The sequence below is a fragment of the Setaria viridis genome, chromosome 2, assembly GCF_005286985.2.
Source record: "Setaria viridis chromosome 2, Setaria_viridis_v4.0, whole genome shotgun sequence".
Lineage (NCBI taxonomy): Eukaryota > Viridiplantae > Streptophyta > Magnoliopsida > Poales > Poaceae > Setaria > Setaria viridis.
The window spans coordinates 12,935,073-12,948,519 of record NC_048264.2 but is presented as its reverse complement, the minus strand read 5'-3'; the positions used below and the strand labels follow the sequence as shown (position 1 = coordinate 12,948,519).

The following is a 13,447-nucleotide window of genomic DNA, read 5'->3' as shown; positions in this document are numbered from 1 at the left end:
TAGCTCGATCTCCCTTCGCCTTCGTTCTTGGGCTAGGTCCATGTGTTCATGCTTGAGCATCAATAGTGAAACTTGTTTCAATGCTTGGAGTATACTTATTCATCAGCATATTGCAGTGAAGATTTTTTATGATAGTCAAGACTATATCAATGGCTCTATATTATCAAAATTTTCAATGGCGATTTTTTTTTGGTTGAAGCTAGACAAAATATTGGATTTCTATTTTAGAATTACCTAACTTGGTAAAGACTACATCAATGTCTCTATATTATCAAAACGGGCAGGATGGGCTTCATACATGTACGATAGGTGAATTTTTGCAACAAGAAGATTATTAGATGCATGTTTCATACATGCAATTTTCAGAGATACATATTGGCTGACTTGCGGAAAACTGATACAATACAGATCGAGGTGGAGTGCATGGAGGTTATAAACGAACCATGTCAAGCAACTAGAGATGGTTGTTATGGAGTGGGTGAAGGCTTAGCAGTGGTAAAATAGCAAGCTGCTTAATTTACCAGGTTTGAAATAGGAGGAACCACACAAGAACCGTTTGAACTGACATTCGATCAATGAATCTGATCCAAAAGACATATACAGCCCGTTGCTCTGTGGCTGTTCTGTGGGGCTGCTTCAACTAATAATAATTCAAAAGGGCATGGATGATTAGATCTCGAGAATATATACATACTTCAGCGATTCCTTAAAAATTTAGAAGTTTAGCATGTCAAGAGTTGCTTAGCGCTACCGGCCACTAATTAAAAGCAGATAAGTTTGACGGGATGCAGCACTGAGCACCGGGGAAGCTGTTGCAACTTGCAATTATAATGCATGATACGATTGCACTCTTTGAATTCCCAGGCCCCTTGTGCCTGGATAAAGTGGTTCATCGCATCGACAGATCACATGGCACATGATTCAGATTATTCAGCTCTGATTGTGCGTAAAGCGTCAGATGCAGAGTGCAAAGTCGCAAACGCAGCCACCTGCAACCACACATTCTCCCATTATTTGTATACAAGAAAAGAGATTTTTCAAACATCCTCCTTCCTGGCACAAGAAAACGATCAGTGCATTTGGGTCGCATTGCTCGTGCACGACAGGTAAGCTGTGGTGGGGTCTCGTTAGCTCGTATCATCGTAAAGATGAAGGAATGATGAAGTAGCCAACCATGCGTTTGAGAAAAGGAGAATCAAACGAAGATGGCCAGCGATTCTTCTTCTTCTTCTTCCAACCGTGCTATCCTAACGAACTTCTGAGGTAGTTCTTCCTCGTGGGGTTCCATTTCTTTATCCAAATCCTTGGTCGGTGAACGTGATCGGCTCCATAATCGAAGAGGTTGGTCTCCTTCATGTTGGTGTTAATTAGCAACAAGCCAACAATCATGACATAGACCTCACTAATTATTTCCCCCGATCCCCCAAATCGCGTGTAACCTACTGTTAGATAATTACTCTGCTTTGTTTGAATATTTTGAAGTTTCGTCTGTTACTGCGAAGATAATTATCAACGGAAAGAAATCGTGTAGTGTGTGAATATGAGCACTTTGGACATTTGGTAACTAGAATACATCATTATTTTGACTAAAGTTGGAGTTATTAGAAACATTTTTGTTCTCAGAAGAAAAGGAGATCTTTAAATAAATTTGTTTTGTTTTTTTTGCGCATGGATAGACTACATCGAACAGGATCGACTACCAATATCGGGTAACAGTGCATTCAGTTCCTCTGGAACTGGCCCCGCCTTAGGGTATTTCCTCGTGAACTTTCTAGTTCAGTTCTTGTGTTCCATAGTTTCCATTGCATGTTTTATGTTTGTTGCTATAGACACAAAGTTTCATGCTCCTGTTATAGCTATTGTTTATGTCATGTTTTATTTAATATTTGGAATTAACCATAAAATGCCTCTCATTCCAACAATCCAAAAACTTGATAGCGCTTTTTCGGTAGTTGGCTTTGCTTTGCAACTTAAGCCGAATATTTTTTATGGAACCAATTACAAGAATTGGGTTGGCAGACTTGAATTGTGGCTCACGGCTATGAACGTGTGGTGGTTCATTACCAAGGAGGGTCCCATAGGAGCGTCCTATGGGACCGTACACCTCCGCAAGGGATAGTGTGTACATGTCTGATGACAACTTGTTCAAAGGGGCTGTGATCAGTGTTCTTGCTGAGAACTTGGTCGATTCATACATGCAGCATCCCTCTGGCAAGGTGTTGTGGAATGCACTTAAGGCAAATTTTGGTGTATCCAATGCGGGCAGTGAACTATATATCATGGAGTAGTTTTATGATTACAAGATGGTCGATAACCGTCTTGTGGTTGAACAAGCTCATGAGTTATAGGCACTTGCTAAGGATCTCGATAACTTCAGGTGCCCGCTGCTGGATAAATTTGTGGCAGATGGCATCATTGCCAAATTGCCTCCTTCGTTGAGAAACTTTGCTACTACTCTGAAACACAAGAGATAGGAATTTACTATAACCGGTTTGATCGGCACTCTTGATGTTGAAGAGAAGACGAGAGCAAAAGGATAGGAACTTCCAATCCCAAAGGGATAAGGGCAAAAGAAAGTCTAAGTTTCAACACAAGATTGCTCAGACTACCAACTTTAAGAAGAAGAACAACAACAAGGTAAAGTGCTTTGTGTGCGATGGTTTTGACCATTGAGCCAAGGACTGCAAGGACCGTAAGGACGAGTGGCAGCACGGGTAGAAGAAGTCTGCTAATGTTGTTATTAGTGATGCTGAGAAGGGAACATCATGGTATGGTAATCATGCTACTGTTCTTTCAGTTTGTTATTTACCAAATTGGTGGATTGACACCAGAGCTAATATACATGTGTGTGCTGATATTTCTTTATTTTCTTCTTACGGACTGGATCCGTGTTGATGGAGAACAATTCAGGTGCTGTTGTTCGTGGTGTTGGTATGGTCGATCTGAAGTTTACTTTGGGAAAGACCGTGCGGCTGAAGAACATGCAACACGTCCCCTCAATAAATAAAAAAGTTGTTAGCGGATCCCTTGTAAGGATGGTTTTAAGTTGGTATTTGAGTCGAACAAATATGTTGTGTCTAAGTTTTGTTCCTTTGTTGGTAAAGAGTATGACTGTGATGGTTTGTTTCGCTTGTCGTTATCGGACTCTTGTAATAAAGTTATGAATCATGTGTGTAATGATGATGAATCAAATATTTAGCATTTATGGTTTTGTCATGTTAATTTCTGTTGTATGTTGCAGCTAGCTAATTTGACTTTAATTCCAAAATTTATTTTGGTCAAAAATTATAAGTGTCAAGTGTGTGTAATCTAAGCAACCCTGCAAGCCTCACAAGGCTGCCGAGGCGAGGAACTTGGCACCGTTAGAATTAGTTCATTCAGGCTTGTGCGAAATGAATGGTGTTGACTAAAGGTGGAAAGAGATATTTCATGACTTTGATAGATGATTCTACTAGATATTGCTATGTGTACTTGCTTAAAACGAAAGATGAGGCATTTAATTTTTTCAAGATCTATAAGATCGAAGTTGAAAATCAACTTGAGAGGAAGATAAAATGTGTTTGATCAGATCAAGGTGGAGAGGATTTCTTTAATGAGTTCAATTTGTTTTGTGAGGAACATGACATTATTCATGAGAAAACACCACCTTATTCTCCTGAGTCAAATGGAGTGGCTGAAATAAAGAACCGCGCTACAGAGATGGTTAACGCCATGTTAGAAACCTTCGGACTTTCTTGGGAATGGTGGGCTGAAGCCATGTTAACTACTTGTCATACACTTAACAGAGTTCCTATGAAAAATAAATTGAAGGCACCATTCGAGGAATGGGAAAAATAAAAGATTAACACTCTCATATTTGCTTACTTGGGGATGTTGGGTAAAGGTTAATGTACCGGTTGCTAAGAAACACAAGCTCGAACCGAAAACAGTTAATTGTGTCTTTCTAGGCTATGCTTTTCATAGTGTCGGATATAGGTTCTTGATAATAAAATTTGGAGTACCAGACATGCATGTTGGTACAATCATGGAGTCTAGAGATATCACATTCTTTGAGAGCATTTCTCCTATGAAAGAAACATCTAGCAGTTCTAGTCATGAATTTGTTAATTCCCCTAAACATAATGATACAGTAGTACACTTTGAATAACCACATGAGGAAAATCATTAGAAGGTTGACAATGAAGGGACTCGAAAGAGTAAGAGATGAAGGACTGAAAAATCTTTTGGTGATGACTTCATTATGTACCTTGTAGATGATACTCCAAAAACCATTGCTGAGGCTTATGGATCTCCTGATGCTAACTATTGAAAGGAAGCTCAAAAGTGAGATGGATTCCATAATGTTTAATGGGACTTGGGAGGTCGTTGATCGTCCATACGGGTGCAAACCTGTAGGATGCAAGTGGGTATTCAAGAAGAAGCTTAGGCTAGATAATACTATTGAAAAGTACAAGGTAAGGCTCGTGGCCAAGGGTTACACCCAAAAAAGAAAGCGAGGATTTCTTTGATACTTACTCACCAGTTGCCAGATTGATCACTATTTGAGTATTACTATCCTTGGCTGCCTCAGACAGTCTTCTCTCATCCATCGGATGGACGTTAAGATGACTTTCCTTAATGGAGAGTTGGATGAGAAAATTTACATGGATCAGCCTAATGGATATGTAGTAGAAGATCAAGAAGAAAAGGTATGCAAGTTGTTAAAATCTTTGTATGGCCACAAACAAACACCTAAGAAATGGTGAAAGGATCTTGATGTCGTCTAGAGGGGGGGGGGATAAATAGGCGTAACCTGAAATCGTTGCCCCTTAAAACAAGTTTATCAACGATTTGCGAATTATTCAAAATTCTAGATATTCTGCAAATTACATAATCTTCGAAGAAATGTTCGAAATCTCCGAAGATAGGGAACACACGCCTTAAGCAGCGGAATAAAACTGTTTGCTTGAAAACCGGAACTTTCTGGTTTCAAAACCAGAACTTCCAGTTTCGGCTCGGGCAAAAAGAACCACCAAACCTTATGCATTACAAGTGAGATAAAGATCAAACCAGGTTTAGAGAGTATGCTCAGATGGTGTATCTTAGTAGGATCACAAAGTTCCTGCACTTCACAAACACTAACGCCCGAGTAGATCAACCAACATTACAGAATCACAATGAAATAGAAGTGCAATGCAAATGTAAGCAAACCAGTGAGGAGACACAATGATTTGTTTCACCGAAGTTCAGATTTACCCTAGGCGAATCCTACATCTCTGTTGGGTGCTTCCAAAGAAGCTGGGTTGCACTCAACTCTTTCCCCACTTCACTAGTTACCTTCTTCCCTTTCGGAGGCGAAGCTCGACCTACACAAACTGTCCCGTGACTCACCACACCTTGGGAGCTCTTGGGCGACCCGTAGCCGTCTAGGAGGAATACCTCCAAGAGTAACAAACGCCATAAAGATTTCTTGTTATGAACTCGAGTGCTCAAGGATGGATGTGCTCACTTTCACTCAATCTTTCAATCTCTCACCCCAAATCTCTTTTCTTCTCAAATCTCTTGCAATACTAGAGATGGGAGGGCTCAAAAGGGCTGTGGAGATGTGTTTTTCATATGGGGAACCAGTAGCTCCAAATGGGAGAAGATGAGGGGTATAAATATCCGTCCCCCAAAAACTAGCCGTTGGGCTGTTAAGTTCTGGAATCTTTCAGAAAAACCTCCGAAAACTCCAGACTCCCAAAACTAACTGTTAGGTTCAAAAAGTTCTGGAAACTCCGCACAATTCTCTAGAATTTCCACAACTTACGGAATCTCGAATTCTCCGGAATTTCCACAGGTCTACTAGACATCACAAGTCACCTAAGAGAAAAGACCATAACTTTTTACTCCGGGCTCTGAATTCGTTGATCTTGGACTCTATGGAAAGCTTATTCAGAGGAGTATCCATTCCAACTAAAAACAAGCTCCAAGACCACCCGGTGCAAGTGTTGTGACAAGTGTTTCTTTCATGTTAGCACTTGGAATGTTAGGTTTGAGCACCGAGACATAAGCGAAGCTATCCACGTTGCATCCCTCTTGATAGTACGGCGTTACCTATACTCAAGATCAAAGAATAAACACAATATAAATCACTTGATCTTGAATAGCTTCACCATGCCACTTTTATTCAAAATCATACTTTGAGGGGTTTTCAAGTATTTCTTTCTCTCTTTCTTGAGCATTATCATCCTTGAGCTAGTGACTTGATGTTCCTCAACATATATGATCAATAATCAACTTGACATACTCAAGTCACCTCAATTCTTATGATTCAACAATTATTTGATACTTTGAATTGCTTAACTCTTCATGGCTTGATTAGTTCCTCAAAGTTCTCCTAAGTGCTAGTTTCTTCACCCTAGCAAAGATCCATCAGCCCAAGTCACCACTTGCACTTCATCCTTGCTTAGTATCTTGTAGTTAAGTCCTTGTTTGACTTTTTCACCCTAGCTTGTCATCTCAAGTTAAGCTTTTCTTTGCATCAACAATGAATACCCATTGAAATCCACTTCTTCAATAAATGAACTTGATTCATACTTGAATATCGTTCTTATACCAATATTATGACCAAGTAATCTTCTATCTTAACTTTCCTTGAAATACTAAGTACTTGGTCAAATATCTTCTTTCTTGATAATAAGGAATACCATCCATGTGACCAATCAACCTATCATTGAAATTCCATTCAATTCACCATTGCTCTTGATCACGTATATCATTGTTGTAATCTTGATCAATCCTCATGCAATTTTAAACTTTCTTTGATTATATAAGCAAACAACTAATGAGACAATATAATTTCACTTCCATCTTTGTCTCTTTCACTCAATTCAATCTTTGCTTATCATTTCTTTACTTTTGCATGCTTCACATGATATGAGCTTGACCTTTTCATTTCTAATAAAACATTGCCAAAGCTCAACAAGCTCATTAGTCCTTTAATTGTTTTTATCATTCAATCACCAAAACCCACAAGGGGTCTAGATGCTCTTTCAAATGGCATGAGAAGTTTGACAGAAGTCTCATGTCTGTAGGCTTTGTTGTGAATGAAGCCGACAAATGTGTGTACTACCACTTTGGTAGGGGAGGAGTGATCCTGTGTTTATATGTCGATGACATATTGATCTTTGGAACTAACCTCAATTGATTGAGGAAGTTAAGAGCTTTTTGTCTCACAATTTTGAGATGAAAGACATGTAAGTGGCTCATGTAATTTTGAACATTAAGCTACTAAGAGAAGGCAATGGTGGGGTTACATTACTACAATCCCATTATGTGGAAAAGATATTGAGTCACTTTGGTTATAGTGACTGCAAGCCTACTCCCACGCCTTATGATTCTAGTGTGATATTGTGGAAAAACCGAAGGATAGCAAGGGATCAATTGAGATATTCTCAAATCATTGGCTCGCTAATGTATTTAGCTAGTGCTACGAGGCCTGACATCTCATTTGGTATGAGCAAACTTAGCAGATTTGTTTCAAATCCTGGAGATGATCATTGGCATACTCTTGAAAGAGTAATGCGCTATCTAATAGGCACCGCGAGTTATGGAATTCACTATGCTGGGTATCCTAGGTTACTGGAAGGCTACAATAACTCAAACTGGATATCAAATGCTGATGAGATAAAAGCCACAAGTGGATATGTGTTCACACTTGGAGGTGGTGCTATTTCCTGGAAGTCTTGCAAGCAGACCATCTTAACAAGGTCAACAATGGAAGAAGAACTCACAGCGTTGGATACCGCCACAATTGAGGCTGAATGGTTTCGTGATCTCTTGATGGATTTGCCAGTGGTTGAGAAACTGATACCCGCTATCCTAATGAAATGTGATAATCAAACAGTGATTGCCAAGGTGAACAGTTCTAAGGATAACATGAAGTCATCAAGGCATGTGAAGAGGCGGCTGAAGTCTATCAGAAAGATGAGAAACTCCGGAGTGATAGCACTGGACTATGTTCAGATGGCTAAGAATCTGGCAGATCAATTCACGAAAGGTCTTTCACGAAATATGATAGACGAGGCATAGAGGGAGATGGGAATGATACCCACATGAGAGTTATGTCATAGTGGTAACCTGTTCTATTTGATTGGAGATCTCGTGAACTAGGATGGTGTAACAAGCTATTGACTAACTGAGAAGGAGAGTACTATTGTACGAACCTACTCCGTTCGAGATGCAATCTCTCCTAAATCTGCATGGCAGGTTGGTAAATACCTTAATGTGATCTAAGTGGCTTATCTTAAGCAAAGATGTTAACCTGCAGAAACATCTTTTGAGGAACATACCTATACGAGTTTGAGTACTAGTCACAATCTATAAGATTAGGTAATCTCTAGAGACTCGTGAAAGGCCGTGGAGTACGACTTATATGCTCCAACTAGAGGGGATGCAATTTGCAGTCTAGTAGCGGTAAAGGACCTAAGTAAAATTTGTTCGCACAAAATTGGCAATTCAAGGCATAGTTCATTGTTCAAAGTTGGACAAATGTAGCTTATGCTCTAGGTGGATACTCAACCTTAACAAGGTCTCCATCGAAAAGCTGATATATCAAACAGCAGTGGAACTGAACATGTGCCTTGGAATTTGGTGGGGATTGTTAGATTAAATGGGCCGGTGGTCTATTAATTCAGTTAAATCCCAAGGCCCATTCACATGGTGGTGGTTACATTTGTAATAAAACCAACTTGAAAGTTGAAAGGGTCCCTAACCAACTTATAAGGTGGAGCCATGTTGCACTTGTTGAGAAGTTGAGGAAGGGATAGCAGGATGCCACACGCGCGCGCTTGCTCACCTTGCCTCACCGTGCCGCAACGCGACCGGCTGGTCGGCTGGTTGGACGTGATGTGTGGGCTGGGTTTGGTCTGGTTTTGCAATTTTTAATCACGAGTTGATGACTAGTAATTGACACAGTGTTTAGTGACTAGTAACTTACGTGGATTAAAAGGGTGACAACAAATGACTAGTAACGGTTGCCCGTTGATGGCTGGGGTTACTATAGCTGAATAATGGCAATGAATCTGGACACCCAAAAGGTTTCTGGTGCCTATAAGAGAGGTGCTCATTCTCAGTCTTCCGTGCACAACACACCAGCCAATGAGCTCTCTCCACTACTGCACTATTTTTGCTATTCTCGTTCTGGTGCTCTGTGTGCACCTACCACGCCAGAAGAGTAGGTCTCCGAAGCTGCGCCCTTACACGAGACTCTGCACCCAAAGAGTAGAAGGGCGATCAAGTTTTTGAGGAGCGCATCTGCGCGACTGCTCACTGTGAACCACTACTTCCTGGAGACGCAACTGCACGACGATTATCTGCACGGCATCGACCTCTGATCGACTACATCGAATAGGCTCGACTACCAATGTCGGGTAATGGCGCATTCGATTCCTTCGGAACTGGCCCTGCCTCAGGGTACTTCCTCGTGAACTTTCTGGTTTAGTTCTTGTGTTCCATAGTTTCCATTGCATGTTTTATGTTTGTTGCTATAGACACAAAGTTTCATGCTCCTGTTATGGCTATCGTTTATGTCATGTTTTATTTAATATTTGAAATTAACTGTAAATGGCTCTGATTTCAACAATGCTCTCATATGTTTATTTGTTATAGCAACCGAGGTGATTTTCCGATGAACTTCTCTTTATATGGTGTGGCAAAACCACAAATTTCAACAAAATGCCTATAGTACTATCAGGCGCATGTGTTTGATCATCAAGTATCTGTATCGTGTTTGTAAAGAAAAAGTTTCTTGTTGGAGTTCAAGATATTATATTCCTAGGAAAGTTATCTAGGTAAACCCTAATATGGAAGAAATGCATATGATTGTTCATTTTAAAGACCATTTCCAACCTTCACTTCACAATCGATTTTTACATGATTTTGGCTATACTAGTATCTAGGTCACACGTTGTAATAAAAAATCAATGGTGAAAAAACATTTAGGACCAAAGAGAGTAAATTAATGATTTAAAACATGCAATATAAATTTTCAGCTACTATGCGTAGCAGATGACTAGGTGTAGCATCTCTTGGGCATCATGTATGCTACGCATGTCCATACTCCATAGTATGCAACTCATCGTACAATATACTAGCTTTGAGCCCTAACTATTGGAACACCTTTCTCGCATACCGACAGTACACACTTGCAGATTAAATTTCTCTACACGTGTTTTCCATTTGCATTTCCTTACTCCTTAGAGGCCATTTGCCCAATTGAACTCACAAACTGGCCATTTACACATGATTTTAGCTCACAGCGCTAGGTACTCATACAAATTAAAGAAATGGTTGGCTTGGACTTTTTTCCGGGAACACACCAACTTGTCACGTTCTCCACAATAATTCAATCGACCGGTAGAGTCGTCCCCAAAATTGTTGCGCATCGTCGGCCCCTCCAAAGTGACCTCTCTTCCTATAAATACCCCACTCGTGCCCACTGTTCCAGCTCACCCAAGAATAATCGAGCTAGCTAGCTGAACATTCCAAGTGGTAAGCTTGGAAGAACGAGAAGCAGCAGCAGCAGCAATGGCCAAGCTTTGCACAGTGCTGTTGGCAGCTGTGGTCTTGCTCTCACTTGTAGTGAGCCCCATTGATTGCACCCGCAAGCTCAGCAAGGCGAAGCCGAAGACGAAGGCGGTCAGCCACAGGCCGGCGCCGGTAGCCAAGGTCACCCACAAGCCGGCGCCGGCCGTCAAGGTCAGCGGCCACAAGCCGGCGCCCGCAGCCAAACCCCACCGGAACTACACCGCTATCCCCTCGTCGCCGTCCACCGTGTACGGTTCCGGCGGCTGGCTGTCCGGCGCCGGCGCGACGTACTACGGTGCCCCCAATGGCGACGGCGGCGAAGGTTAGCGCCACGCGCTTGCTTGTGTCCATGCCTGTCATGTCGACGCCGTAGTGTGTACCGTGCATTCCACGTACGGTTGTTATTGTGCCGATGCACTGACCGATGTCGCTGACATTGTGAATATTGCAGGCGGCGCGTGCGGCTACCAGACCGCCGTCGGGAAGCAGCCGTTCTCGTCGATGATCGCCGCCGGTAGCACGCCGCTGTACAGGGACGGCGAGGGCTGCGGCGCCTGCTATGAGGTCAGCATGCATGCTCGTGTGGTGGTCACGCGGCCTACCACTGAACTGCCGTCGTATATCTCAATTATCGCAGGGTTGTCGGCAGGTACTGACTGGATGGTAAAAACGTGCAGGTGAAATGCACGACCAACGCGGCGTGCTCCGGCCAGCCGGTGACCATCGTGATCACCGACAGGTCCCCCGGCGACCTGTTCCCCGGCGAGGTCGCCCACTTCGACATGAGCGGCACGGCCATGGGCGCCATGGCGAGGCCCGGCATGGCCGACAAGCTCCGCGCCGGCGGCGTGCTGAGGATCCAGTACAGGAGGGTGCAGTGCAAGTACCCCGGCGTGAACATCGCCTTCAAGGTGGACCAGGGCGCCAACCCCTTCTACTTCAACGTGCTGGTGGAGTTCGAGGACGACGACGGCGACCTCAACGCCGTCGACCTGATGGAGGCCGGCAGCGGCGCCTGGACGTCCATGGCGCACAACTGGGGCGCCATGTGGATGCTCAACAACGGAAAGAGGCTCAACGCGCCGTTCGGGCTCCGGCTCACCTCCGACTCCGGCAGGGTGCTCGTCGTCAACAACGCCATCCCCGCCGGGTGGAAGCCCGGGGTGACTTACCGGTCCTTGGCCAACTACCCCTAATTCCCTGAATTGTTCCGCTGCCAATGGTGAGCAGTGCATGGTGAGAAATGTGCGTCCGGGTTTCGCAAGAGGCGGTGTGGAAAGAGGAGGAGGTTGAAGAAGGGAACGGTGTTCTTCCCTCCCTCCACGGTCTCTGCATTCCCCTAGTGATGTGTGAATCGTGCCTGTAATTTTATTTTCTTACTTGGTCACCGTCGTGTTGTGAAGGAAAGGGAGAAGCTTGAGCTGCGACTAACGTTGCATGCCATGGATCAAGTTGTGTCTTTTGAATTTTGTACTTTCAGGATTCAAAGAAATGAATTACTGCCTTGGTAAGTTTCAATCGTGTGTGAAGAGATTGCTCACTCTCAGTTACCTAAGACTACAACCAAATATATGGCTTGAAGTTGCAACAATACTATTTGATTGTTTGTTGTTGGATCCAATTGTTGAAAGAAGTAAAAAAAAAAGGTACGAAAAACCAATCACTTTAAAATTTAGACATCCCCTGATATCAACAACGTCAACGTCAAGGTAAGTATTCACTTCACTAAGCAGATCTTCTGAAATGTGACGCGACAATTGCAATCTGAATCCTGCAGGAGTCTCTGGGACCAGACACAAGTCATTTTCTCGGTATTATTTGAATTTAAGAAGATTGAATAGTCCTTGTGGAAGTGGAACATGAAAACACTACTGCTTGAACCTTAGATAACGGTCTACTACTTCATTTCTTCGTTTTTTCCCCTCAAATGAGTGGAACATGTTGCCCAAATTTCTCCCATACAACTCCACAGCTTTTTATTTTTCAAACTTGGTACCCGTGTGTTACTGGAACATGTTGCCCGAATCTCTCCCATACGACACAGCTTTTGTATTTTCAAATTTGGGACCCGTGAGTTAGTGGAACATGCATGTTGCCCGAGTACAATAGCTGATTTTTTTCCTCGAATCAGCTGGAGGCTAATTGTTGCACTATAAAGGAAACTACAATAATTTATTTTAAATTTGATTTGAACTTTAAGTTAAATTCGAACAAATATGACCATCTTTTTCTAGAACCAGTCTTGTTAGGGCGCATATATTTCATACCTGACCACGCGCACGCCTGATCCCTAGCCTGGGAGTCCACTGTGTTTTAGATATTGCCGAGTTTTTGTCCCATGGTCTTTGATAGAGCCTAAACGGTGGGAAAAAAATATATGACTAAGAACATAAAGAAGATTAATTTGTGAAAGTAAAAGAAGCAATATAATAATAAAGATACACAAATACAAAGTAAAAAATGACCTCTGTTTGAGATTTCTGTATTTTTAACCACAACATCATTGGAATACTCAATGGTAAAATATTTCATTGCACCTTTGTGCTCACACTGCTTCACATTTCAACACACTTTAATCCTTCATCGAGGAGATGATAGTTCTTCTCTCCATTCGGCATGGGAAGGCCTTGGCATTGCCTTCGTCTACCGGCGTACCAATAGCTTTGCTTTCAGCCGTCATTAGTGAAATTCTAATATTTTTCTTTGCTCGAAATACACCTCGTTGCTTCTTCAAGGACCTTCGCATATGCGCTCTTTTTGGATCTTTGTTCAGGTCTGACTTCCTATCATGTATGCCGCTTTGAAGGCTCTGTTATATTGGCTTGCATGACGATCGAACTGGTTTCCTTCCAATATGAAAGCTTTCGGTTGAGACGACAGGGGACCGTTCAAGGCCAAT

At 42.4% G+C, this 13,447-nt stretch overlaps 1 protein-coding gene across 1 annotated transcript; it reads left to right on the top strand.

Moving 5' to 3' along the window:
• The first annotated feature begins 10,458 nt into the window (after positions 1-10,458).
• Positions 10,459-12,066, top strand: LOC117842587 (expansin-B11). The gene is made up of 3 exons (XM_034723067.2): positions 10,459-10,870; positions 11,000-11,112; positions 11,226-12,066. The coding sequence occupies exons 1-3, from the start codon at positions 10,549-10,551 to the stop codon at positions 11,742-11,744; spliced, it is 954 nt and encodes a 317-aa protein (XP_034578958.1). The 5' UTR covers positions 10,459-10,548; the 3' UTR covers positions 11,745-12,066.
• The last annotated feature ends 1,381 nt before the right edge of the window (positions 12,067-13,447 follow it).

Excerpts from the sequence above, each read along its gene's own strand:
- LOC117842587 (XM_034723067.2), top strand. The coding sequence starts at position 10,549 with ATGGCCAAGCTTTGCACAGTGCTGTTGGCAGCTGTGGTCTTGCTCTCA. Across the intron at positions 10,871-10,999 it reads CAATGGCGACGGCGGCGAAG|GCGGCGCGTGCGGCTACCAG; the intron begins GTTAGCGCCACG and ends TGAATATTGCAG. Across the intron at positions 11,113-11,225 it reads GCTGCGGCGCCTGCTATGAG|GTGAAATGCACGACCAACGC; the intron begins GTCAGCATGCAT and ends AAAAACGTGCAG.